This window comes from Ovis aries, chromosome X (genome assembly GCF_016772045.2).
Source record: "Ovis aries strain OAR_USU_Benz2616 breed Rambouillet chromosome X, ARS-UI_Ramb_v3.0, whole genome shotgun sequence".
In the NCBI taxonomy this organism is placed as follows: domain Eukaryota; kingdom Metazoa; phylum Chordata; class Mammalia; order Artiodactyla; family Bovidae; genus Ovis; species Ovis aries.
This window is the reverse complement of record NC_056080.1, coordinates 13,045,526-13,070,133: the sequence shown is the minus strand read 5'-3', so window position 1 is coordinate 13,070,133 and position 24,608 is coordinate 13,045,526. Positions and strand designations below refer to the sequence as shown.

Genomic DNA, 24,608 nt, shown 5'->3' with positions numbered 1-24,608 from the left:
TCTCTGAATAGGGAACCTCCTAGAATAATTAATGCAGGACGAGTAAAGTACATGTAGGGAAGAAGGTACATGGAAAGAGGTACCCTGGTGCTTAATACCTGTCTTCATCTGAGATCTGCCTCAAAAGATCTGGATTCAATAGTTTAAGAAATAAGAGTTACATTTCATGACAAATTTTAAAGCATAATTAATCTAAGATTCTGTAAAATTCAATGTCTGCAAAGCATTATGAAGCTAGAATATATACATTATATAGTTATTTGGAATGACAGTGTTCAATTCATCTTCATATAGACCCATGAATTTATTAACAGTTTCCTCAAAAGAATCTTAGATGTATTTTATAAAGCAGTAATAATATCTGCGCTCTTCAAAATGGCTCTTCACAAACTGCTTTGGATATTTCAATAAACAAGTGGAGATTTTTCTTTCATTTTGTACATAAAAGAAAGAAAACCTGGTAATATGGGGTAGTATTTCCCTACTGACCAATGACTGGCACCATTCAGCAAGTCTTAATGAATCAGGGTACATGCCAGATCCAGGAAGAAATCAGAAGGAACAGCAGATCCTACAGGTTCCCCAAACCAAACATTCCTTTTACCTAAAAATGTTCATGAATACTCTCTCTGAAGACACGAGAGCACAGGGCTATGAGTGGCACTGATCCTTGATAACCACCATGCTTTCTGTATGCTCTTCACTCCACATTAACACTAATGTGAAAGCATGTCGGCAAAAATTACTACAATATTGTAAAGTTATCAGCCTCCAATTAAAATAAATAATTTTAAGAACCCACCAAAAAAAAAGCTTGATCTTAAAAAAAAATACAATGACTTAGGGATTTCATGCTTTAGTGTCACCTGAGTTACAAGTCCCAAAAGACCCCAACTGTGGAATTTGCCAGGGGTGTGTCCAACCAGACCTCAGTTTCCATTTTCTGATATCCCTGTTGCATCTCTCCTGTCTCTTTACTTTCATCCCACAAGGGTTAAAAGTTTTTGGCTATCTATGTGGGATGGCATCTTGATTCTCCAGGGGGAAACCATCATATAAATTTAATCAATCAAACATGAATACATAACATGTAGGAGTGCGTCATTTAGGTAATTAACAGAAGACTCACAATTAAAAAACAAAAGCTAAATGCCAACTAGTCAAATGTTTTCTTAGTAACAATTTAAAAATATCAAATTGATAGAAACAGCATTTTATATTTGAGTTGCTTATCACACCTTATCAATACTGCTCATCTGTGTCTTGCATGTAAGAAGCTCCAAATAATACTTAAAATTAATTTCTCAGTTGAAAATATTAAAATGGTACAATCTTAGAAATATATATATGTTTTTATGTCTCTATATGTGTGTGTATGTGTGTTACAGGATGATAAAAACACAGATTATAACTTATACTCTTAAAACTATAAAGAACAGTCATTGTTTATGAAAAATCTCTCCTGTACCTACTAGGTTCAACTTCTATTAACACATTTAAAGCTCTTCACCAAAATGTAACATCTCAGGTTTTAAAGGCTATAATAATACAAAGCTCACAATTGTCATTGTCTATGGTTTCACTATATTTTTATAAACAAGAAATTTACTTACAGAGGTATTTGGGGTAATAAACCTTAAAGCAGTTGATGATAAAGCGTACAAAGTCCATGTCCTAAAATAAAGAATATACATTTAAATCTTTAAGACTGGCCACATTAGAAAATTTTAAATTGTGTATTTCTAAGGGTGCTCAATTAAATAAAAATGAGGTAATTATTAAATTCTTTAAAAATAGCTCATAAAATAAGTATTTATATTCCCAGAATTTGGTTTTAAGTCATTAAGATACTTAAAATAATCAATCTTAAAACTGAATTAAATACATGGCTGAGTCCCTTTGCTGTTCACTTGAAACTATCACAACATTGCTTGTTAATTGGCTATACCCCAATACAAAATAAAAAGTTAAAAAAAATTGAGTTAAAGAAATTAAATGCTTACACATCATTCATGTTACCTCAAACTAGTTAGATACTTCAGGCTGCTAAGGTAATGTGGCTTTATAAAATGGAGCTAAAAAGGAACTCTCATAGAAAAATTCTAAAAATCTGTTGAGCAATTAAATAATTATTAGAACAAATACACAGGCTACAGCCTGACTACTGGGAATGGCAACATATATGTATATAAATTCTGATATCTCTTTTTTAAACCTAATTTCTATACCTCATAATAGTCAATAAAATATATTTTATTAATCTTTCACACAACAGCTAATCTGATCATACCAGTTCGCTGGATCTACTTCAACCTTTGTTCCTCTTATGTAGGAATCAAGAATTTTTTTAGTTTATATTTAACTACTGTTCACTGACTTCAATTTCTGGGAGATATAGCTGACTGTTAGTTCTACTGCACTGAACACAGCAACATGAAATTAGATTATCAGGGATACTATCTACATGGATTTCATTTCATATGTTTCCACTGGCCATGGGATGACTTACTCATCAACTATCTTGTAAGGACTGTAGGATGAAAAATACAACCAGGTAAACTTAAAAGCATCAGTTACCAAAAGGTGAGCTGTCCTAGAGATCTGAGTCTATAAAGTTATTCCTAGCATGCGAGTTATAGCATCTTTTAACTCCAATAAACTGAAAATAAGCATCCTTAAGTATTTTAAGTATTTATTATGGAATAAACCCTAGCATATAATAATACTTTTATAACTAGTCATTATATCTACTGTACACAGGGTTTAATCATCTGTAGTAAAGTAAGAATCAAAGAGAATACCTCAAAATTTATATATTTAATTACCTAGTACATGATCTGTGGCCCCCAGACTTTGCCTAAAAAGTCCTTGTCCAACATTCTTGTTGGAAATACCTTTTATTTCCAAGGTATTAAATAAAATAAATAAAATGTATTAAATAAAATAAATACCTTTTATTTAACTGAATCACCTGGCTTATAAAATTCCAAATTACTGCTAATTCAAGCCGATTTAATAGGATGCCACTGGTGTACATATATTGGTAGGTACTACACAAAAAAGTTTCATGACACCCATTGCTCCGTGTTCTGTGAGGATATTTTCAAGGATGCTATTCATTATGCTGTAAAATGTCTTCCCTTTGAAGACCCATGAAAGACTTTTCTTCTAGTTCAAGTATCAGGAATGGACACACTTCTCTTAAGACACAGGTCTTAAAGTATGTCCACTGAGTAATTTTAAATGTTTCCATTTCTTTCAGGCAAGCTTAAAGCCAAATTGGTGGCCTAACTCTAATAAATAATTGTAAAAAATTTTTGACTTACAATTCTGTATACAGTTTTACAGGCCAACTTAAATCTTCTGTGAATTGTGAGGATTATATATAATTATATATATATATAAACATTATTATGTATAAACATAAAAATATATAAACATTATATAAACATAATTCAGTAAGATTCTAGTACTTGAAAACATTAAGGATTTAAGTACTAAGTAATGCAAATAAATCTTATTTATAAATTAAAGATAATGAAATAAAATATAAGTAGCTTGAAAAATTATCAGCTCAACTCTCTGCCCCTGTATTTGTTAATTACAAAACACTAACATTTTTTTATGATTCTGGGTTAATTTAAATACTAATTATTAGAATAGTATCATACATAAAGGATAACAGAATTATAATTTATTTTCATGGAATATTTATTTATCTAGGCATTTTGGTTTAGATTTGAGATATAAAATGATTTACTCTGTAATCTAGAACTCACTGACATGGAAACTAGATCGAAAAATGAACCAAGGGCAAATGACTCAGAGATACAGAAAGATGAAAAAAAATGTGGGCCTACTGCCTAAAAAAGCTCTATCTAGCTTTTTTTTTTTAAATGTCTAAAGTTTCCCTTTTTGGGGTAAGGGTATCACTACAATATAATTTTGTCACCTCTATCATCTTAAAAAAAAGCTATTTTCCAGTATTACTACGAATTCTTTATAAACACCATTGTACATAGCTACACATATGCCATCAATTAGATATACCATAATTCACCACTTCACTGTGTTGACATTTACAATTTTTCTAATTTTTCACCATTTTAAATGACACTCTGAAAAAAAATTCTGATGCACAAAGGTTTACTTTTTTGTACCAAGGTTTATTTGTTTAGAATAGGTTTCCACAAGTTAATTACCAGGCAAAGAGTATGAATACGAACACTTGAAAGATATTAACATACTTTGCCAACTGGATTTTCAAAAAGATTTCAACACTGATGCAGGCGGGTCCCCAAACGCCACTTCACTGCCACCAGCATTAGCCCAGGTTTGAGTGTTAGAGACAACAGCTCTAATAAACAGACAACAAATCCCCATCACTGCTAAAGGGTTTGCAGTCAGCACTAAGGGCTCAAATGGAAGACTGGTAAGTTTTACTTATTTTTTTAAGATTGGCAAGAATCACCTGAAGAAAACCAGGTTTGAAAACTAACCAAATCAAACAGAAAGCGAATTTAAACGAGCAAACAAGAAACCCCAACAAAATCACAAAGTGCTGGATATGCAAAAACGCAAGCAAACATCCTGTCACTGCCAAACAGGCAATGGTATGCTGGAGAGCTACACTGCTGTGCTCCACGTTTTCGGAGTGCGCTCCTCTGTGCCAGGCACAGGGGAGGTGCTATAGAGGACACTGGCTTTGACAGAAAAGTTCACTGTTACCACACCTACTCATTACCCTGCCAGCCTTGACACCCAATATCCTGCCTATCAGGTAAGGAACATTTCTAGAAAACATACAGTTTCAATGCCAAACATGTTTAGTTTTTTGCAAATCCTATTCCATGTTTGACTTCAATCACAATTCCGGGCAGGGAGAATAAATTCCAAACATGACCTGACTAGCTCAATTTTATAGGATTCTTTGGTTGAGTGGCTGGTGATGGGAAGGACAGGAGAGGAGGATGACGTCGTGATAAAACAATGATTCAGAATTAATGAAAAATTCTTACTATGCTATTTAGTCCAGTCTCTGACAGGTCAAACATCACTGTAACAGGCTTCCCATTTTCTCTCTTAGCATACCGTTCCAACCAGAATGCAATAAGCTTCTTTTTGTCCAATATGGTCTTATGGTCTTTTATATGGTACTTCACCCTGATCCAGACTTTAAGCAGAACATAAGACAAAAAGAAGAAAAAATATTGATAGCATCTTAATATTATTTTATGCATATATCATTCATTTCCCTTGACATTTTAAAACGTGTATTTCATTTTGTTTCTCAGATTAAAACCATCTCTTCCTTCTTTTAAATGAGAAACAGTGTATACTTGTGAATCTTAAAGAGTCACAGAAAGGTATCCCCCCCTTAGAAAATACACTTTCCCCCTTAGTAAGCAAGGGAAGAAAGAAAATACAGGTGAACAAGTAATATTTGCTAATAACCTACAAGTACTCTACCCTGTGCTTAACAATAAAGAAAGCACTAGAAAAACATTTTATCCAGAAGAAAAGCCCAGACAGAAGCACAATGGTGGCAAAAACCCGTGTCATGCATGGGGGCAGAGCATGGCGAGTGTTGAGAGTGGCGGCAGCTAGGACAAAATGTGACGAGCAGTGGGAGGAGTAGCTGAACAGAGAGACAGAGCTGGGCTCGAAGGACTCTGCATTAAATGCTAAGGTGCTTTGATTTTCCTATTTCAAACATCTCTGGGCAGCAGCACAGAGGGGAGACTGCAAGAGGCAGAGAGGGAGGCCCAGCAGGCTGCTTCCTGGGAAGGGCCTGGGGTGGGGATGGGTTGGGACTGAAGTGAGGAAGTGCTGCGGAAATCAGAGGAGGGGCTCAAGTGAAGCTCTGTCCAGGGAAGAGTCAATGGCTGGTGGACCTGAGCTGGGCAGTACAGGGAAGGCAGTGGGATGTGTGCGGTGCACTGAGTTGTGTTGAAGGCGGCCAACCACTGATCCGGTGCGCGGCTGGGGGACAGCCTGGGGTCACCGCTGTTTGGGGGATAGGGGCTGAAGGAGCCCAGGTACTTGACATCACCCAAGGAGGCTGCATCAGCTGGAAAGGAAAAGAGGCCAGAAAAGGAACAAAGCCTGGGAAATACATGTGAGACATCAAGTGGAAGAAGAGAAATGGGAAAGAAAGCTTGAGCAGGAGGAGCCGGCACTGGGAGGAAAATGCTCTGAGAGGGCGGTGACACAGGAGCTGATCACAGGCCACCAACTGGGCGTTCGAGGTGGGCACGGAGTGTGCAGCACACTACTTTGGCAGGCTGACTGCTCAGGATGGGGGCTCTGACGCGGCCACTGAGCCCCAGCCTTGGTGCCAACCGAGCTGCATTTTGGACAAAGGTGAGAGAGGACTGACAAGGGAGACCTTGGGACAGCAGGCTGATGATCACCTCACTCTCACACCGATTTAGGAAGAAGTACGGGGAGAAGACTGTAGGTAACTTGAGAAGCCATCCTCAATGACTGTCAGAAACATTCTCCATCAAGATACCAGGTTGAATTTTAATATCAGTAAATTAGAAAGAAGAAAATGACTCTGAGTTACATCATTTTGGCTGTGTGATGGGATGTGGCATTTGGGCCTTTATAGCCTGCTTTATTATATGGCACATTCAACTACTAAGTACCTGATGCTTGGTCCACCTGGCCCCAACCACTCCCACTGGAGGAAACCTGACATGTGGTTCATACGCAGAAAGTTCTGCCTATTATCAATTCAGTAAGATGGATGACATCTCAAAATCCCGAAAAGCTAGTACATATATTAAATATACTCACACAACTTGTTGCCTTCTTTGTCATAACCATGGAGATAAATGCCACCAATTTCCAATAGCCACCTGGGAATGGAGGCTTCGGTCAGGTCTAAAAGGTGACAAACTTTAATGAGTAATTCTAACTCAGAGGTCTTTTAAAGAGAATACTTAGAACATATGGATTACTATTATACAGTAGTTCTGGTACAGAAAACGATAAGGTTTTTTTTTTTTTAAAAGATACAGCTTTTACAAACATTTGTTAAGTACCTCTGATGATTAAAAAAAAAAACAACAGTGTTTCTTACTAAGTAGGAAAAAACTACATAAAGACAGAGATGACAAAAATGGAAAAATCCATTTCCTTTTACATGTCAGCCGTTATGATGTAGACACATTTTCATGTTCTGATTTTATTTCTCATAATGACTTGCAAACAAATATCATTATTGGACAATTTCGGAAGAACATGGCAGTAAATATCCACATCATAGTTTCAGAGGTGAGGTAAGAAATTACTATGGTTTCTCTAGTAAAATGTTTTAGTCTATTTTTCTACAAAGTCTGATAACCAGCAGAGGCTAACACATTTATAATCTTGGCACAGGTGGGAAATACTTCAAGAAAAATGCTAGATCCTTTAGCAGGAGGCCTGCTCTCTAACAAGGTCAAGAACCAACACAGCAAGGCAGCAAATGCCAAGGCTTTTGTGTCATTCATCAGTACTTCCCTAAGAACTCTCAAAGATGTCTTTATCTTTCCTCACCCCTCTTTCATCATATCTCTGCTATTGGCCACTAGAAACTAGCAATTCTATATAAGAGAAAACTATTGTTGAGTTTTAAGGTTTATCCTGTACTTGAAACGATTTAGGAATATCAGGTTTACATTTCTTGCTTGGTTAATAAATGCTCACTGCTCACATTACCTACAGTTTTTATATTTCCAATCAAATGATTTTTTAAATACCCTCCTTCTGAGAGATTCCTTCTCCAAATATGATGACTAGAAAGAGTATCTGCTCTGGATTTATTTGCTGACTATTTTGTATTAAATCTCCAGACTCAGTCACTCCAGAGTTTATAATCCTTACGGTCAGGAAACCGTTCTTTAAACCTCATTGAAACCAGTAGTTTCAATGACTTCCTACAGGAGTTGGTGATGGACAGGGAGGCCTGGAGTGCTGCAGTACATGGGGTCACAAAGAGTCGGACACAACTGAGTGAACTGAAACCAGTAGTTATGCCAGTTTCTTCCTGTTAAATTTTTTAGGAGGAGATAATGGGTAACCTTTCCTGAAAAGAGGTCATCATTTACTTGAAGACTACTACATAATCCCCTCTAAGATTTAAAACTTTTTTTTTTCAGGGAAGGGGGTGCAACTTCAATCTAGAATTAGACCTTGAAAATCAAAATGTTAAGAGGAGGCGGCTACAGGCATCCTTGGGGATAAGCTTGCATTTTGGGGATTCCTATTCATCTAGTAATTCCACATGGAGCAACTATTAACACAAGCAACCCTGGGAATAGAGGCAGACACCAGGCAACAACTGAGAAAAACAGGCAAATAGTATGTCTTTTTCTCCAGGCTTGGTGGTAAAGATGCTGAGCTGCTAGTTTAATTAAGGTTCTAAACCAAAAAACTACAGAATAGGAGACTGTGCTGTTAGTGAATAACGTGAGTGTGATTTGGCTCCTTGGCAATCTGATTTCCTTGTGAATAATGCTACTTTTAAGACTTATTTATAAGATGCTTCTCTCAAAGTGTTACTGGGTCTTTATAAAACCTCGTACCCTGATATTTATGATGACTGCAAAGAATATTTCCAAATATGCTATTCAATACATGTAAAATAGTAACATTTATGCAGGGGAGGGATACAGTACACAGTCAAGGTTAAATTGAACAGCTTACCATTGACAGCCATTTCTTTCCTCCACTGAAAACTCTCATCAAGCATCTTCAGTGTTTCATCTACGACATTATGCCTCCAAGCCAAGTAACTTTCAATCCAGTTATCATCTTGCTGTAGCCTTTCAACATCACGTGAATCATACTTATCTGACTTATCTAGGGGAAAAACAGTAATAAATATCCATGTCAGATAAATTCTGCAGTGAATGATAACCAATACTAATACCAAAGGAGAAGAAAGACCCGAAGGATAAAGCTAAGCTATTTGAAGATAGACACAGGGATGCAGTTCAGATGAAAATGCAATTTAAAGGATTGATGGAATTTCTAAGTGTGACTAAAAGTTATCTAATAATTGCAGCTTTATTTCAAGACAAGCCACCACGGGTGTGAAAAATAAGAACATAGTAAAATATTTCGCAGAACCCTCTCTAAAACCATAAACGAAGATCTGGGAAGAGCAATTATGTTATTGGAACTTGAAGTCCTCACCCTAGTCAACGAAAAATGAACTTTTGTGTAAAGAAATAACTAAGTCGTACTTAAAAAGACATGAGTTTGGCAAATGTCTATTTTGAAAAGGAACTAAATCCAAAATGGAAATGATGTATGTAGCACTCAAAATTCCCCATAGTTCACTGGAATGTGTGTGCATGCTTGTGTTAGTTGCCCAGTCATATCTGACTCTTTGCGACCCTCTGGACTGTAGCCTGCCAGGCTACATTCATGGACAGAGGTCCATGGAATTCTCCAGGCAAGAGTACTGGAGTGGGTTGCCATTTCCTTCTCCAAGGATCTTCCCAACCCAGGGACTAAACCCAGGTCTCCCACATTGCAGGCGGATACTTTACCACCTGAGCTACCAGGGAAGCCCTAGTTGGAGTAATTGTTGCCAATGATGTCTCATTATCCACCTACACACAAGCTGTGTTCTCATCAACCTCTACATACCTCTATACCCTCCTTCCACGGTCCCCCCCTCTATTTTCCTGTAATTGAAGTTTCCTCGTCTCCTTACAACCACCTCTGCACATCCAAATTCTACCATTCTGTAAGACTCATTTCAAATGCTTCCTCTTCCATAAAATTATCCCTAGGCCCAGAAGTAATTCCTTCCCTGTGAATAGCTAGTGGACCTGAACTATGCCTTTCTTAAGGCACTTAGTGCATTCCCCCTTGAATCAGAGTTACTGGCATTTATGCCGTATCTTCTTGTACAGAGATCTTAACAGCACAGTCTATACATCCTAAGAAGCCCCCAGAGCAGACTACAGCAGAGCCAATGAAAAGAGTTTTAGGAAATATTTGTGGACTGAATCTTTTCCTTTCCTATTTTTATTTTCTCAGGCAATGGTACCCTCCCAGGTGCCCAAGGAAGATATTTCAGAAAACTGCCTTCATCTCCATTTTTTTTTTTGCCCCTAGTTAGTTGCCAAATTATACAGATTCTATCTCCTCTCCATTTGTTCTGACTTATTTCAGGCCCTCATGGATAATAGATGAAAGGGCAAGGGAATATTAAGCGCATTCATAGAATTACCTTCTTTGAGACCCAATTTCCATATCTTTAAATTACATTAGATACTCACAGGGTTGTGTGAGGATTGGATAAAAATGTATATATATAAAAGTACCTGAAAGTTTAAAGCACTATAAAATATAACACGAGGCCGTAAGTCATGTATTGTAGAGTGTTAGCTTGGATATGGCTTTCAATATCTGGTCTCTACTTTTCTAATGCATACTCTGTTGTAGATAAACCTTAGAAAATGGTGTTTTAGCTCTGCTATTCAAACATTCATCAATATTCAAAGCAAAAAGGCCCCTGGGAACACCTGCCCCTCCAGAAGGACCATCCATCCAGTTTGGCTACTGGACAACTTTCTCCAATGGACCGATATGGTGTTTTGCTTGAAATTACTGTCTGCCTTCAAGAAAATTTCTCCCAAAAACCCAAGTCTGAATAACCACAGTTTACTTAACAGTTGTTCTTTCAAATAAAAAGGGTGGTCCATGAAAAATGACTAATTTAGTTGGTAACTCAAGTGCACAAAAGTATTTTATGAGTACTCAATTTTGTTACCCAGAACACTTAAAGAACATGCACTCAAGGGTCAAGATTTAATAAAACTTATTGCTTCATCAGAGGCTTTCTAAAATAACATTGACTTAAAAAAAAAAGTTTTAACTGAGCATGCTGACAATGAAGACTATATTGGCCATTCACCTTGATTCAGGCTGAGGAGGCAACAGCTTTGCCTACCAATGCTTCCATGTAATCAGAGCAAATGAAAAACGCAAGAGGCTTCTTAGCATCACTGTGAAAACAGCTCTGACCTCATGGGTTCCTGAAGAGCCCTTGGCATCTCCAAGGATCCAGAGACTAAACTCTGAGAACCACTACCCCAGGAAAACATGTGGTAAGTGGTGAAAACTCAGAAAATTCTTAGCCATAAGCAGAAGAATCAAACATACTTGCTGTTATTATCATTATTCCTACCCCTGTTGGTATTATCACTACAGTGTCCCTTATCAAGAAATTCAAAGCTTACTGCTCCTGGAGAGCTTTTAGGAATGAAGATATTTGCAATCAGAAATCTCCATTTAGATTAAAATGGTTGCTATTAATAAAACAGGTACTTAAACATATGAGATGCCTGTTGTTAGACATTATCCCTAGATAGAAAGAAGTGGAAATAAGAGAGCTAGAAAAGAGAGCGCGAGAGAGGACTAGGGAGGAGGTTATGCAGGTGGAGGGAGAGAGGCAAGAGACAAGCTGGGGCAGAAGAGGACCGAGAAGGGGGCTAAGGCAAGGAGAGGGAGAGAAGGAAGGAGACAGAGAAACAGAAAACTGAGCATTCGAGCTAAGGAAAACTTGACCTGGACCACAAGACCAAGTGCAATACTGTTTACGACATCACAGTTTGCTGCAACACAGCCCCCAGACAACTGAGCTGAGGGGAGGCAAAATACACAGCCCCACACATGCTTCTCTGGTATACTGATTATTCTGAGCTATTTGTAATAAACAGCAAATACAGGAAAAGCTCTAAAAGGTGAGCAGAAGTCATCCTTTTATATGAAAAAGTTATCCTTTTATAAGGGCAGCCTCCATTTGTAAGGATGCTGCCCTCTCTGTAACAGGAAGAGAAGAATGATGCAAAATCTCCTGAAACTCTTATCAACACAAAAGGTAAGGACTTAAATCTGCACAACCATACCCTTATTTACTGAGCTCTTCCTGGTCATCTCTAATAACTGACTCCCCACCCCGACATTTTCTTTTGTCTTTAGCTGGAGATGGTAGTGAAGGTGGTGGCTTGGGCCACTTTGGAGAGTGACTCAGTTCTCCTGGGTCTCTCTCAACGTATACAGGAGGTATACATGTTATTAAACGTGTTTGCTTTTCTCCTGTTCATCTGTCTTTTATCAGTTTATGAGATCAGTTAAAGAACCTAGAAGGGTAGAAGGAACTTCCACAGAACCCTCAAGTGTTAGGGAGTTTGGTCCTTTGGTCAATCCAGATGTTACAGGGAAAAGCTAAAGATGTACACCCAGAAGGTATCTCAAGATATCAAAACCTTCCCCACTCCCTACCTAAGACATCACTTTACCTCTCAGTGACTAAAGCACAGAGATAAAGAAGAGATCAATCTCCTACAGAGATATATGTGTACACTGTCTAATAGCTTGTCCTTATTACTTTCATCTTGCTGAGGACCAGTGAAAGCTGCATCAGAAATCAACGCGAATCTCAAGTAGCAGACTTTGAAGCCTCATCCTTGCACTTGTTCAAAACAGCTCAAAGCTCATTTCTGGCCACTCCTCTGTTAAGAAAACTTAATGAACTATTGCCACACTTACTATGGTTTACTGTCTCTTTCTACTATTTCTCCTTATATGAATTTTGCTCTATAAATTGGTCTTATATTTATATAGTATATCACCAAGCCAACTGGACACTCCTAATTTTGCTGAGAAAGAACCAGATAAGTGGCTATGGTGATTAACCTCTGAGTCAGACAGGACTAACTGTTCCAGAGAAAAGATGACTCCTCTCAACTCTCCTTCCTCCCCCGTATGCACATGCACATGTCCTTTGAGCTCTCTCACATACACACTTTTAAATGTTGCAAGATAAAGAGAATACAGTGCTTACTCATAAAACAGTAAATTCCATTATTAACTTTTCTCTCTCTTGCACTTGTTGGCTGGTGAAATTACAAACCAGCCAGAAACTATGTTTTAAGGTTAACAAATGTGAAAAAAAATTCATAGCCAGATTCAGGATTTGGGACAGTGATGGAATCAGAAGACCCCTGCTATTAACTATGTTCAGGAAGACTGAGCAAGTCACTCCAGGCCTGACTTTTCTTCTCTGTAAAATGGAGATAAGGTCTGCCTTTTCAGTCTTATGAAGATCAAGGACACTCTGAAAACTTTTAACACAATACCAATGAATTTTTATTAACATAAGGTAGAATGCTACTCATGAACAGAAACCTAAATTCTAATTGACCTATTAGTCAGTTGAGAAAATCTTGAAATTATATTATAGTTATTATAAATGTGCCTAGAATTCATATAAAAGGTTAAAAAATGCAACAGTATTTTGATAATGAAAAACAGAACAGTTATCAACTGGGTGTCAAAGCAGCAAATATGCAACTCAAACATTTTAGTAGTGTGAAATCTCATGAGTGTGTGTTTGATCACTAAGTCACACCCAACTCTTTGTGACCCCCATGGACTGTACCCCACCAGGCTCCAATGTCCATGGGATTCTCCAGTTAAGAATACTGGAGTGGGTTGCCATTTCCTTCTCCAGCGGATTCCTGACCCATCAAACCTGAGCCTTCTGAATTAGCAGGCAGATTCTTTACCACTGAGCCACCAGGGAAGCCCTTAAAACCTCTTAGCATCTGTTATTTCTCCAAGACTCTGAGCACTGATCTATTTAAAGTCCTGGTGGGGCCCTGGAAGAGCATTTGTACTAGGTGGATGATTTCTATTGGCTGGAGCCCGTATATGTCAACAATGTGTGATTAGGATGAAATAACAAATATTCCCTTAAGGGCATCCTCTGCTGATTGGCCACAACCTACCCTGAATCTCTTCTTTTCCATGAAGCTTTCCGGTGAGAGACTGCCAAGCAGGTGACTGTCTACAGTGGGATTAAGCCACTGACCTCCAGCAGCAATTCTCAAACTTTAGCACCTATCAGAGTCACCAGGAAGGTGTGTTAAAACAGGGATGATGGGCCCTACCTCTAAATTCATGGGGCCCAGTAATTTGTGGGTAAGATCTCAGAATCTGCACTGGCAGCAAGTCCCTACAGAATGCTGCTGCTTCAGAGACCACACTTTGAAAACTCCAGGGCTACTACAGGGGTTGGCATAATTGTTTGGTGAAGGGCCAGAGGATAAACATCTAAGGATCTTAGCCTCTGAGGGCCACATATGGCCTCTGTTGCTGATTCTTTTTCTTTTTTATAGCAACACTTTACAAATAGAAAAACCATTCTGAGCTCAAGGGCTATTAAAAACACAAACGGGGACTTCCCTGGTGGTCCAGTGGATAAGAATCCACTTGGCAATGCAGAGCACATGGGTTCGATCTCTTGTCTGGGAAAATTCCACATGCTGCAGAGCCAACTAAGCCAAAGAGCCACAACCACTGAAGTCTGCACACCCTAGAGCCCACACGCTGGAACTACCAAGCCTAAGCGCTGCAACTACTGAAGTCCGTGCTCTGCAACAAGAGAAGCCACCACAATGAGAAGCCTGCGCACCACAACCAAGAGTAGCTTCCACTTGCTGCAACTAGAGAAAGCCTGGACACAGGAAAGAAGAGCCAGCGCAAGCAAAACTAAATAAGACACGACATTCGACAGAACTTTGCTGACTGCTCGTCTGTTGTAGAGAGGGGAGGGGCTTTCTGCTTCAGCTCCTATCCTTCAAGAACTGAGTTCATATGCTCAATATGTACAAGACATTATATCTTGGTGACTTACCTCTCTATCTGTTGGAGTCTTCTTTCAATGTTCTTTAATAACAATTCACTAGAAAGTTTAGAGATTTGTGTGTTGCTATCATGAGCCAAGATTTGAAAACCTTACACCTCTTATTTTCCTTGCCACATTGATAACTAGGTTGTTTTATATCCTGTAGAATTATATAAATAATATTGGAGATCATTGTCTTTTGCCTGACTTTCTGGGAATCATTTTGAAGTTTCATGATTAACCATGACTTTTGCTGTAGGATTTTTAGAAGAGTTAAGAGAACAAGTTACCTTGTTTGGTAAAAGTTTTGTTTGCTTTTCATAAAGGTGAATTATAGCCAATGTGGTTTCTGTCTTTATTGAAATACACATTTTTCCTCATTTAATCTTGTTGCTGCAAATATGTTTGTATTTGCTTCAACCAATATAGAAAAAAAGAAAGAGAAAACAGATATGGCTAGCTAAAAAGACAAGGAGAAAAGGGAGTGAAGAGGCACAAGAGATGAAAGACACTTCTCAATACTTGCCTTTCTAAATAGTTTTGGTGGTTGAACTGTGCCCATTAAAATTTCCCTGAGAAGCATTTTGTGAACGTAGTAGTTCTTCCCTTGCATTTTCTTTTTTTTTTAATTTCCTATTTTTTAATTTAAATTTATTTATTTTAATTGGAGGCTAATTACTTGACAATATTGTATTGGTTTTGCCATACATCAACATGAATCCCCCTGCATTTTCTAAACATGAATTATCTTTACATTCCTGGGACTAACAAAAGTGCTTGCTTGGGCCTTATGTGTCTGTGTGTGCCTTTGTGGTGGTAGGGCAGGGAGAGTGTAGAGGACTATGCCTACCAATTCAATTTTCTTTAACAGTCATTGATATATTTAGGCCTTTTACTTTTTATTGAGACAATTTTAGATGATTTTTCTTTTCTCTGGAAAGTTTTCCATGTAATCTAAGTTTTCTAACTTACTGTGACAAAGCCTGTCATTATATTCTCTTTTATGATTTTTAAAATCTCTGCCACATCTATAATTCTATCTGCTTTTTGTTCCTAGTGGATGTTTTTGCCGTCTCCTTTTTCTCCTATTCGGTCATCCTAGGTTGGTCTATTTTACTAATCCTTTCAAAAAGTCAGCTTAGGTTTATTACATCTACTATCTTTTTTTCCTATACCATAATCATCTGCTCTTATTCCCTTCTACTTTCTCTATATTTACTCATGTTCATTTTTCAGTTTCTTGAATTCAATCTTTAGTTGATTTTTATTTGGGCCTTGATTCCTAAGAAATGAATGTAAAGACCACAGACATTCTCTTGGTCAGCTTTAAGTATTTTGTAATTTCCACTGTGATATCCTCTTTACTCTCTGGGTTATTTAGCAGAAGAATTACATGCATTGCTAGGAAGTTGCTAATCCATGGTTATTTACAAGTGTTATTTTAATTTCCTAACATTCAATTTACTTTTAAGTACCTTTTGATTATGACTTCTTATACAGTTGCTTCCTGGGGTGAGACCATGGTCTGTATGATCTAGTTGCTTTGGAATTTGAGACTTCCTTTATGACTTAATATGTGGGGACTGTTTACAAAAGTTCTCAAAGCACAACTACATATTCTACATACAAAGTTACTGAATCATATTACATGGTCTGTAGATATGCAATAAGGACAAAAATTGATAAACTCTTAACATCTTTTCCTCTTACTGTGATCATCACAACTTTAAAAAGTTGACCTGGAAAATGTCACAGCACAGTTTAAGGAAATCAAAGTGTCTGTCTACCTACCTATCTTCTAAAGGCTTCCTCTCTTGGGGATAAAACATAATTCAGTAGTTATGAGGATTAATTTATGTTCACTCATCATATGTTAGCTCAAAAGAGAGCTAGGAATTGCAGATGCAAAGATGAACAAAGCCTGGGTCGATCCCTTGGATGGTTCATAATCGAGAGTTTATGTAAAATATCCAGGAGTGTACACTTTAAAAGTGTAATTCCACCCTTCCTTTCCAGAGAGGGCAGCTGATAAGAAAAACTCCAGTTTTATGTACTTTTACCCACAGAGGTTCCTTCTATTCACTACTTATCTTCCTGTCCCTAAAATTCTCCTCTAAGAGATCATCTATGATACTAAAGTTTCCTGGTTCTTCTACTTCTCTAACCACTTCCTCTCCCTCAGCCTAGTAAGGTGAAGGCATTCCTCAAGGTTAACTGTGTAATTTAAAAGGCAGTAAAAATAAAGACACTTTCAAAATTAAATTTACCACCAAGATCCCACCAAAGGAAAATCTAAAGATTATACTCAAGATGAAATAATAATGATACCAGATAAAAGATCTGAAACTTAAGAAGAAATGATAAAGATATTGGCAAATACAAGGTATAAAAGCAAACACTAATAAAAAACAACAACAACAAATTGGAAGAGCAGTAATTTATGAGGAACCAAGTTAGAACTACACAATGACCATTTCTTTCAGGGAAGAGAAAAGAGGAAAACACTCCTAACTGATTTTATGAAGTCTGAATAATTCTGACATCAAAGTCACACAAGAAAAATATAAGAAAGGAGATTTACAGACCAATTTTTGAATACAGATGCAAAATTTTCAAAGAAAATATCAGCTACTGAAAATATCAACTGACCACAGCAAAATAAATATTTTTAAAACCAATTAATACAATAAACTATATTCACAGATTAAAAGAGAAAAACCAAGTGAACAGTTCAGATACAATGTATTCAACAGATGAAGAGAATGCATTTAGTAAAATTCACTCCTTAATTGTGATGGGAACAAAACAAAACAATGAACAAAAACCAAAACTAGCAAAGGAGGAACAGAAGGAAACCTATTCATTCTGATAAAAAACATCTACAGAGATCTTGTTTGGGCTATCTAAGATCAGGAATAAGACAAGTAGGCTTTTATCACTGATTCAACAGTGTTCTTAAAGGTTCCAGCCAGTATAAAGCAAAAGTACCTAAAAGTTGTAAAAATCGTTGATGACAATTAGTTATCATTATTTCAAGGTGATACTATAATCTACAAAGAAATTGTCAACTTATCTAGAGATAAATTAATTGAAATGAATAAGGTTCGAGTCCAATATTAATGTAAAAAGTCAAACATATTTCCTATAAACCAGCAACAATCATCTAGAAAATACATTCTGAAGAGATACTGTTTAAAGCATCACAAAAATAAAACAAAGTATCTGGAAATAAACTGAATAAAAGTGGGTTAACCTTTATGGAGAAAATTATAAATCTTTTCATAAGGAAGAGTTTGGCTGACAGATATATCAAGTTCTCCGAAGATTTAACCATTGTTATGTCAAGTTTCCCAAAATTGATCTTCTGATTTAACACAATTCCACTCAAAACCCTCAAAGAGGTTCTTTTGTTTTTGCAGGGGGGACTGCAAAACCATAATAAACTGATTCTAAAATTTAAACGTAAGAACAAAGGGCCAAGAGAATCTGAAGATTTTCATAAGCAGAAACCAAATGGCCCATAAAAATATGAAGAGATGCTCAATCTCATTTGTACTCAAAGAAATGCAAATTAAAACCACAGTAAGATATCCTAACAATGGCATCAGATGGGAAAAAATAAAAAACAAAACACTGTCAGTTTTTAAGGTGTGGGAAATAAAGGACATTCAAAAACTGCTGGTTAAAATAAAAGCAGGTGAAATCACTTTGGAAACTAGATTATCTAGTAAAGTGGACTGAGTATCTGTTCTACCAGCCACCCAGTTCACAGTTGGCTACAGAAGTTTTCAAACTTCTTGGTCTCTGGACCCCTTTTACACTGAGGGCTCTACATTCCATCCAAGGCAACAGAACAGGACTTCCCTGGTGGTCCAGTGGTTAACAATCCTTCTGCCAATGCAGGAGACATGGCTTCAGGTCCTGCTCTGGAAGGCTGCACATGCAGTGGGGCAGCAAAGCCTGCGCACCGCAACTACTGAAGCCCATGCGCCCTAGTGCCTGTGATCTGTAGTAAGAGCCCCATGCGTGGCAACAAGAGCAGCTCCCACTCACCATAGCTAGAGAAAGCCTGCATGCAGTGGCAAAGGCCCAGCACAGTCAAAAGTAAGCAATATTTTTTTTTTAAAGCAGCAGAAGGGGAGTGTGGGGAGAATGGATACATGTATATGAATACCCGAGACCCTTTGCTGTTCACCTGAAACTATCACATTGTTTGTTAATCAGCTATACCCCAATACAAAACACACACACACACACACACACAAAACACAGCAGAATACACATTCTTTCCAAATGCATATGTAATATTCTCCAGGACTGACCACATGCTGGGCCACGAGTCTTGGTAAATTTAAGAAAACTGAAATCATATCAAGCATCTCTTCCAATCACAATGCTACAAGGTTAGAAATAAACAGAAGAAAAACTATTAAAAAAAATACAAACAGGTGGATGCTAAACAATATGGTACTAAACCACCAATGGATCACTGAAGAAATCAAAGAGGAAACCAAAAAAACAGCTAGATATAAATGAAAATGAAAGCACAATGATCAAAAACCTATGGAACGCAGCAAAAGCAGTTGTAGGAGGGAAGTTCAGAGTAATTCAATTTTACCTCAAGAAACAAGAAAAATCTCAAACAGCCTAAACTTACACCTAAAACAAATACAGAAAGAACAAACAAAATCCAAAGTGAGTGGAAGGAAATCATAAAGATCAGAGCAGAAATAAGTGAAAAATGAAGAAAACAATAGAAAAGATCAATGAAAACTAAAGACTGGTTCTTTGAAAAGAAATGCAATTGCTAAACCTTTAGCTAGGCTCATTAAGGAAAAAATGGAGAGGACTCAAATCAATAAAATTAGAAATGAAGAAGTTACAACTGACTCTACAAAAATACAAAGGATCCTAAGAGACTACCAGAAGCAACCATATGCCAATAAAATGGACAACCTGGAAGAAATGGACAATTTCTTAGAAAGGTACAGTCTCCCAAGACTGAACCAGGAAGAAACAGAAAATATGCACAGATCAATCACCAGCACTGAAAATGTGATTTAAAAAAACTCCCAACAAAAGTCCAGGACCTGATGGCTTCACAGGCAAATTCTATCAAACATTTAGATAAAAGCTAACAGCTATCCTTGTAAAACTCTTTTTGGGAACGCATGTAAGAAAGATTTTAAAATTTAAAAAATAAAAAACTAAAAAAAAAAAAATTGCAGTGGATGGAAAGCTCCCAAATTCATTCTATGAGGCCACAATCACCCTGATACCAAAATCACATAAAGATACCACAAAAAAGAAAATTACAGGCCAATGTCATTGATGAACACAGATGCAAACATCCTCAATAAAATATTAGCAATCCGAATTCAACAATAGATTAAAAGAATCTTACAACAGGATCAAGTGTGATTTATCCCAGGGATGTAAGGATTTTTCAGCATCTGCAAATCAGTGTGATACACTACATCAACAAATTGAAGAATAAAAATCATATAACCATCTCAATAGACTCCAAAAAAGTTTCTGACAATATTCAGCAGCCATTTAAGATTAAAAACTCTCCAAAAGTGGGCATAAAGGGAATCTAACCTCAACATAATAAAGGCCATATATGACACACCTACAGCTAACATCATACTCAATGGTGAAAAACTGAAAGCTTTCCCTCTAGGATTAGGAACAAGACAAGGATGTCCACTCTCAGTTTTATTCAAAATAATTTTGAAAGTCCTAGCTACATACAGCAATCAGAGAAGAAAAAGAAATGAAGGGAATCTAAGCTAGAAAAGAAGTTAAACTGTCACTGTTCACACATGACATGATACTACACATAGATGATCCTAAAGATGCTACCAGAAAACTACTAGAACTCAATGAATTTGGTAAAGTTGCAGGCTACAAATACACAGAAATCTGTTGCATTTCTATACACTAACAACAAAAGATGAAAAAGAAATTCAAGACACAATCCCATCTACCATCATCAAAAAGAATAAAATACTTAGGAATAAACCTACTTAAGGAGAAAGGAGATCTGTACTCTGACTTGGATGGAAAGAAATATCATATCATGTTCATGGACTGGAAGAATCAGTATCATGCAACTGACTATACTACCAAAGGCAATCTACAGATTGCAATCCCCATCAAGTTACCAATGGCATTTTTCACAGAACTAGAACCAAAATTTGTATGGAGACACAGAAGACACCAAACAGCCAAAGCAATCTTGAGAAATAAAAATGGAGTTGGAGGAATCAGGCTCCCTGACTTCAGACTATACTACAAAGTTATAGTCATCAAAACACTATGGTACTGACACAAAAACAGAAATACAGATCAATGGAACGGGACACGAAGCCTAGAAATAAACCCATGCACCTATGGCCAATTAACCTATGACAAAGGAGGCAAGACTTCACAATGTTGGAAAGACAATCTCTTCAACAAATGGTGCTGGGAAAATCAGATAGCCACATGTAAAAAAATGAAATCAGATCATTCTTAAACACAATACACAAAAATAAGCTCAAAATGTATTAAAGACCTAAATGTGAGAGCAGACACTATAAAACTCCTAGAGGAAAACAAAGGCAGAACACACTCTGTCATAAATCCCAGCAATACTTTTTTTCAATCTGTCTCCCAGAATAATGAAAATAAAAATAAACAAATGGGACCTACTTAAAAGCTTTTGCACAGTGAAGGAAACAATTAATAAAACAAAAAGATAACCCAGTTCAGTCATTTCGGTCACTAAGTCATGTCCGACTCTTTGCAACCCCATGGACTGCAGCATGCCAGGCCTCCCTGTCCATCACCAACTCCTGGAGTTCACTCAGATTCACGTCCATCGAGTCAGTGATGCCATCCAGCCATCTCATCCTGTCGTCCCCTTCTCCTCCCATCTTCAATCTTTTCCAGCATCAGGGTCTTTTCCAATGAGTCTGTTCTTCGAATTGGGTAGCCAAAGTGTTGGGGCTTCAGCATCAGTCCTTCCAATGAACACCCAGGACTGATCTCCTTTAGGATGAACAGGTTGGATCTCCCTGCAGTCCAAGGGACTCTCAAGAGTCTTCTCCAATACCACAGTTCAAAAGCATCAATTCTTCTAACCCAGAGATTAGGAGAAAATATTTGCAAATGATGTGACTGACAAGGGATCAGTCTCCAAAATTTACAAACAGCTCATGACGCTTAATATACTCAAAACAATCCAATCAAAAAATGGGCAGAAGACCTAAAGAGACATTTCTCCAAAGAACATATACAGATGGCCAAGGGGCACATGAAAAGATGTTCAACATCACTAAGTTTTAGAGAAATGGGAATAAAAACTACAAGGAGATATCACACCACTCAAGATGGCTATCATCAAAAAATCCAAACAACAAATTTGAGAGAGGATATGGAGAGAAGGGAACCTTCCTACATTGTTGGTAGGAATGTTAAGTTTCTACAAGTGTTATGGAGAACATATGGAAGTTCCTTAAAAAACTAAAAATGGAGCTACCATATCACCCTGCAATCCCATTCTGGGCATATTCAGAGAAAAACATGATCTCAAAGGCTACATGCACCACACTGTTCAGTGCAGCATTGTTTACAATAGCCAAGACGTGGAAGGAACCGAAACGTCCACTGACCAAGGAATATGTAAAGAAGATTCAATACGTATACACAACGGAATATTACCCAGCCATAAAACAGAGTGAAATAATGCCATTTGTAGCAACACAAATAGACCCAGAGATAGTCACACTGAGTTACCTCAGACAAGAAGAAATACCCCATGACATCCCTTATATGTGGAATTTAAAAAGAAATGATACAAATGAACTTATTGACAAAACACAAACAGACTCACACACTTGGAGAATGAACTTATGGTTGCCAGGGGGAAAGATGAGGTTAAGGGATGGTTAGGAGTTTGGGAATGACAAGTAAAAATTGCTATATTTAAAATGGACAACCAATAAGATCCTACTGTATAGCACAGGGAACTCTGCTCAGTGTTATGCAGCAGCTTGGATGAAAGGGGAGTTTGGGGGAAAATGGATACATGTATATATATGTATGGCTGAGTCCCCTTGCTGTACATCTGAAACTATTACAATACTGTAAATCAACTATAATTCAATGTAAAATAATGATTTTAAAAATAACTGAGGCCTCTAAAGACTTTTTAAAATTAATTTAATTGGAGGTTAATTACTTTACAATATTGTATTGGTTTTGCCATACATCAACATGAATCCGCCACAGGTATACACGTGTTCCCCATTCTGAACCCCCCATACTACCCCTCTGGGTCATCTCAGTGCACCAGCCCCAAGCATTTTTGTTTCTATGGGTTATATTTACTGGTAGTTACTACATTAGGTATCATAACTGAGAAAAAATTTAAATATAACCACACACAAGTACTTTATTCTATCATCTGTCAGAGTAATATTATCACATGCCATGTAACCTCTGGGAAACCCCACTGTGTGCTTGTGAGAGAACGCCAGTGAAAAAGGAAAATGATGTCTTAGTGTTATTACGGAAATAGTTTGGGCTCTGAAGCTCTTTGAAATCATCTCAAGAAACTATAGTTCCTAGACCAATTTTGAGAACCACCGCTCTAGACAAAGTCTAGGCATCAGATATGTTTAAGAATGTTTATAGCAGCATTGTACATAGTAGTAAAATGTAGAAAGAACCCCAAATTCATCAATTGGTATTTTCATTCTGTGAACTGTTGATACACCACGACTGTAAAAAGGAATCAACTACAGTAAGAATGACTCTTGAGCAACAGATGCAAATCATGGAGAAATATATGCAGCTTTGATTTCCAGTTCAAAAAAGAGGCAAACTTAATCAAGCAGTGGTGAGGAATACATCACAGGTGGCAAAGCTAATGAAAAGCAAGAGATTGAGTAACAGCAAATGCAGGATAGGCAACTACCATGTGAATGGCAGGGGTGGGGATACACAGAAAGTTCTGAGTAGCAAGTATATGGGTGTTTATTTCTTGTTTTACACATTTTGTATGTAAAATATATTTCAAAATTAAGAAATAAGAGACCAACACAAAACAAAAGCACTAGAAAAGTTACTGAATAGGAGACAATTATTTAACGTAACAGCAATGGAAGAAACCACAAAGGAATGGGTAATTTTGAAAGACGGCAATGACAACCCTGTATGCAAGACAGCAAAAAAGACACAGATGTGTATAACGGACTTCTGGACTCAGAGGGAGAGGGAGAGGGTGGGATGATTTGGGAGAATGGCATTCTAACATGTATACTATCATGTAAGAATCGAATCGCCAGTCTATGTCTGACGCAGGATACAGCATGCTTGGGGCTGGTGCATGGGGATGACCCAGAGAGATGTTATGGGGAGGGAGGTGGGGGGGGGGTTCATGTTTGGGAACGCATGTAAGAATTAAAGATTTTAAAATTTAAAAAAAAAAATGAAAAAAAGTCAGAGTGACAAACAAGAAAAGGCCAAACCAATTTTAAAAGCCGCACACTAATGAAAAAAAGAATTTTAAACTACAAATGGATATAAATAGATGAAGTTTATTATCACTAGTAATCAAATGCAAATTAAAACCAAGAAAAAAGCATTAAGAGACAATCCTAATCTGGGTAAGGCTGTAGTGATCCTAACACTTTCCTGTGTACTGGTGGGAATTAAGCTTGGTGCAATTTATACGGAGGAGAATTAAGCACACATGTCAAGTATCCTAAACTATTCACCCTTCAAACCAATAATTCTACTTCTAGACATGACTATTCAGGAAACAATCTGAACTACTGCACAAAATATTATATTAACAAACAAAAGTCCGTTATACACATCTGTGTCTCTTTCCCTGTCTTGCATACAGGGTCGTCATTGC

General features: G+C 37.3%; 1 protein-coding gene across 2 annotated transcripts in view; it reads right to left on the bottom strand.

Annotated features, from left to right (window-relative positions):
- The window catches only part of MOSPD2 (motile sperm domain containing 2), an 89,713-nt gene that overhangs the window by 60,337 nt on the left and 4,768 nt on the right, over positions 1–24,608 (bottom strand). For both annotated transcript variants that reach the window (XM_012106241.5, XM_004021920.6), the window contains exons 3-6: positions 8,695–8,850; positions 6,802–6,888; positions 5,019–5,173; positions 1,614–1,674 (exon numbers count right to left, since the gene is read on the bottom strand). In XM_012106241.5, the coding sequence (XP_011961631.1) occupies positions 1,614–1,674; positions 5,019–5,173; positions 6,802–6,888; positions 8,695–8,850 (459 nt within the window). The remainder of the gene's footprint in view (positions 1–1,613; positions 1,675–5,018; positions 5,174–6,801; positions 6,889–8,694; positions 8,851–24,608) is intronic.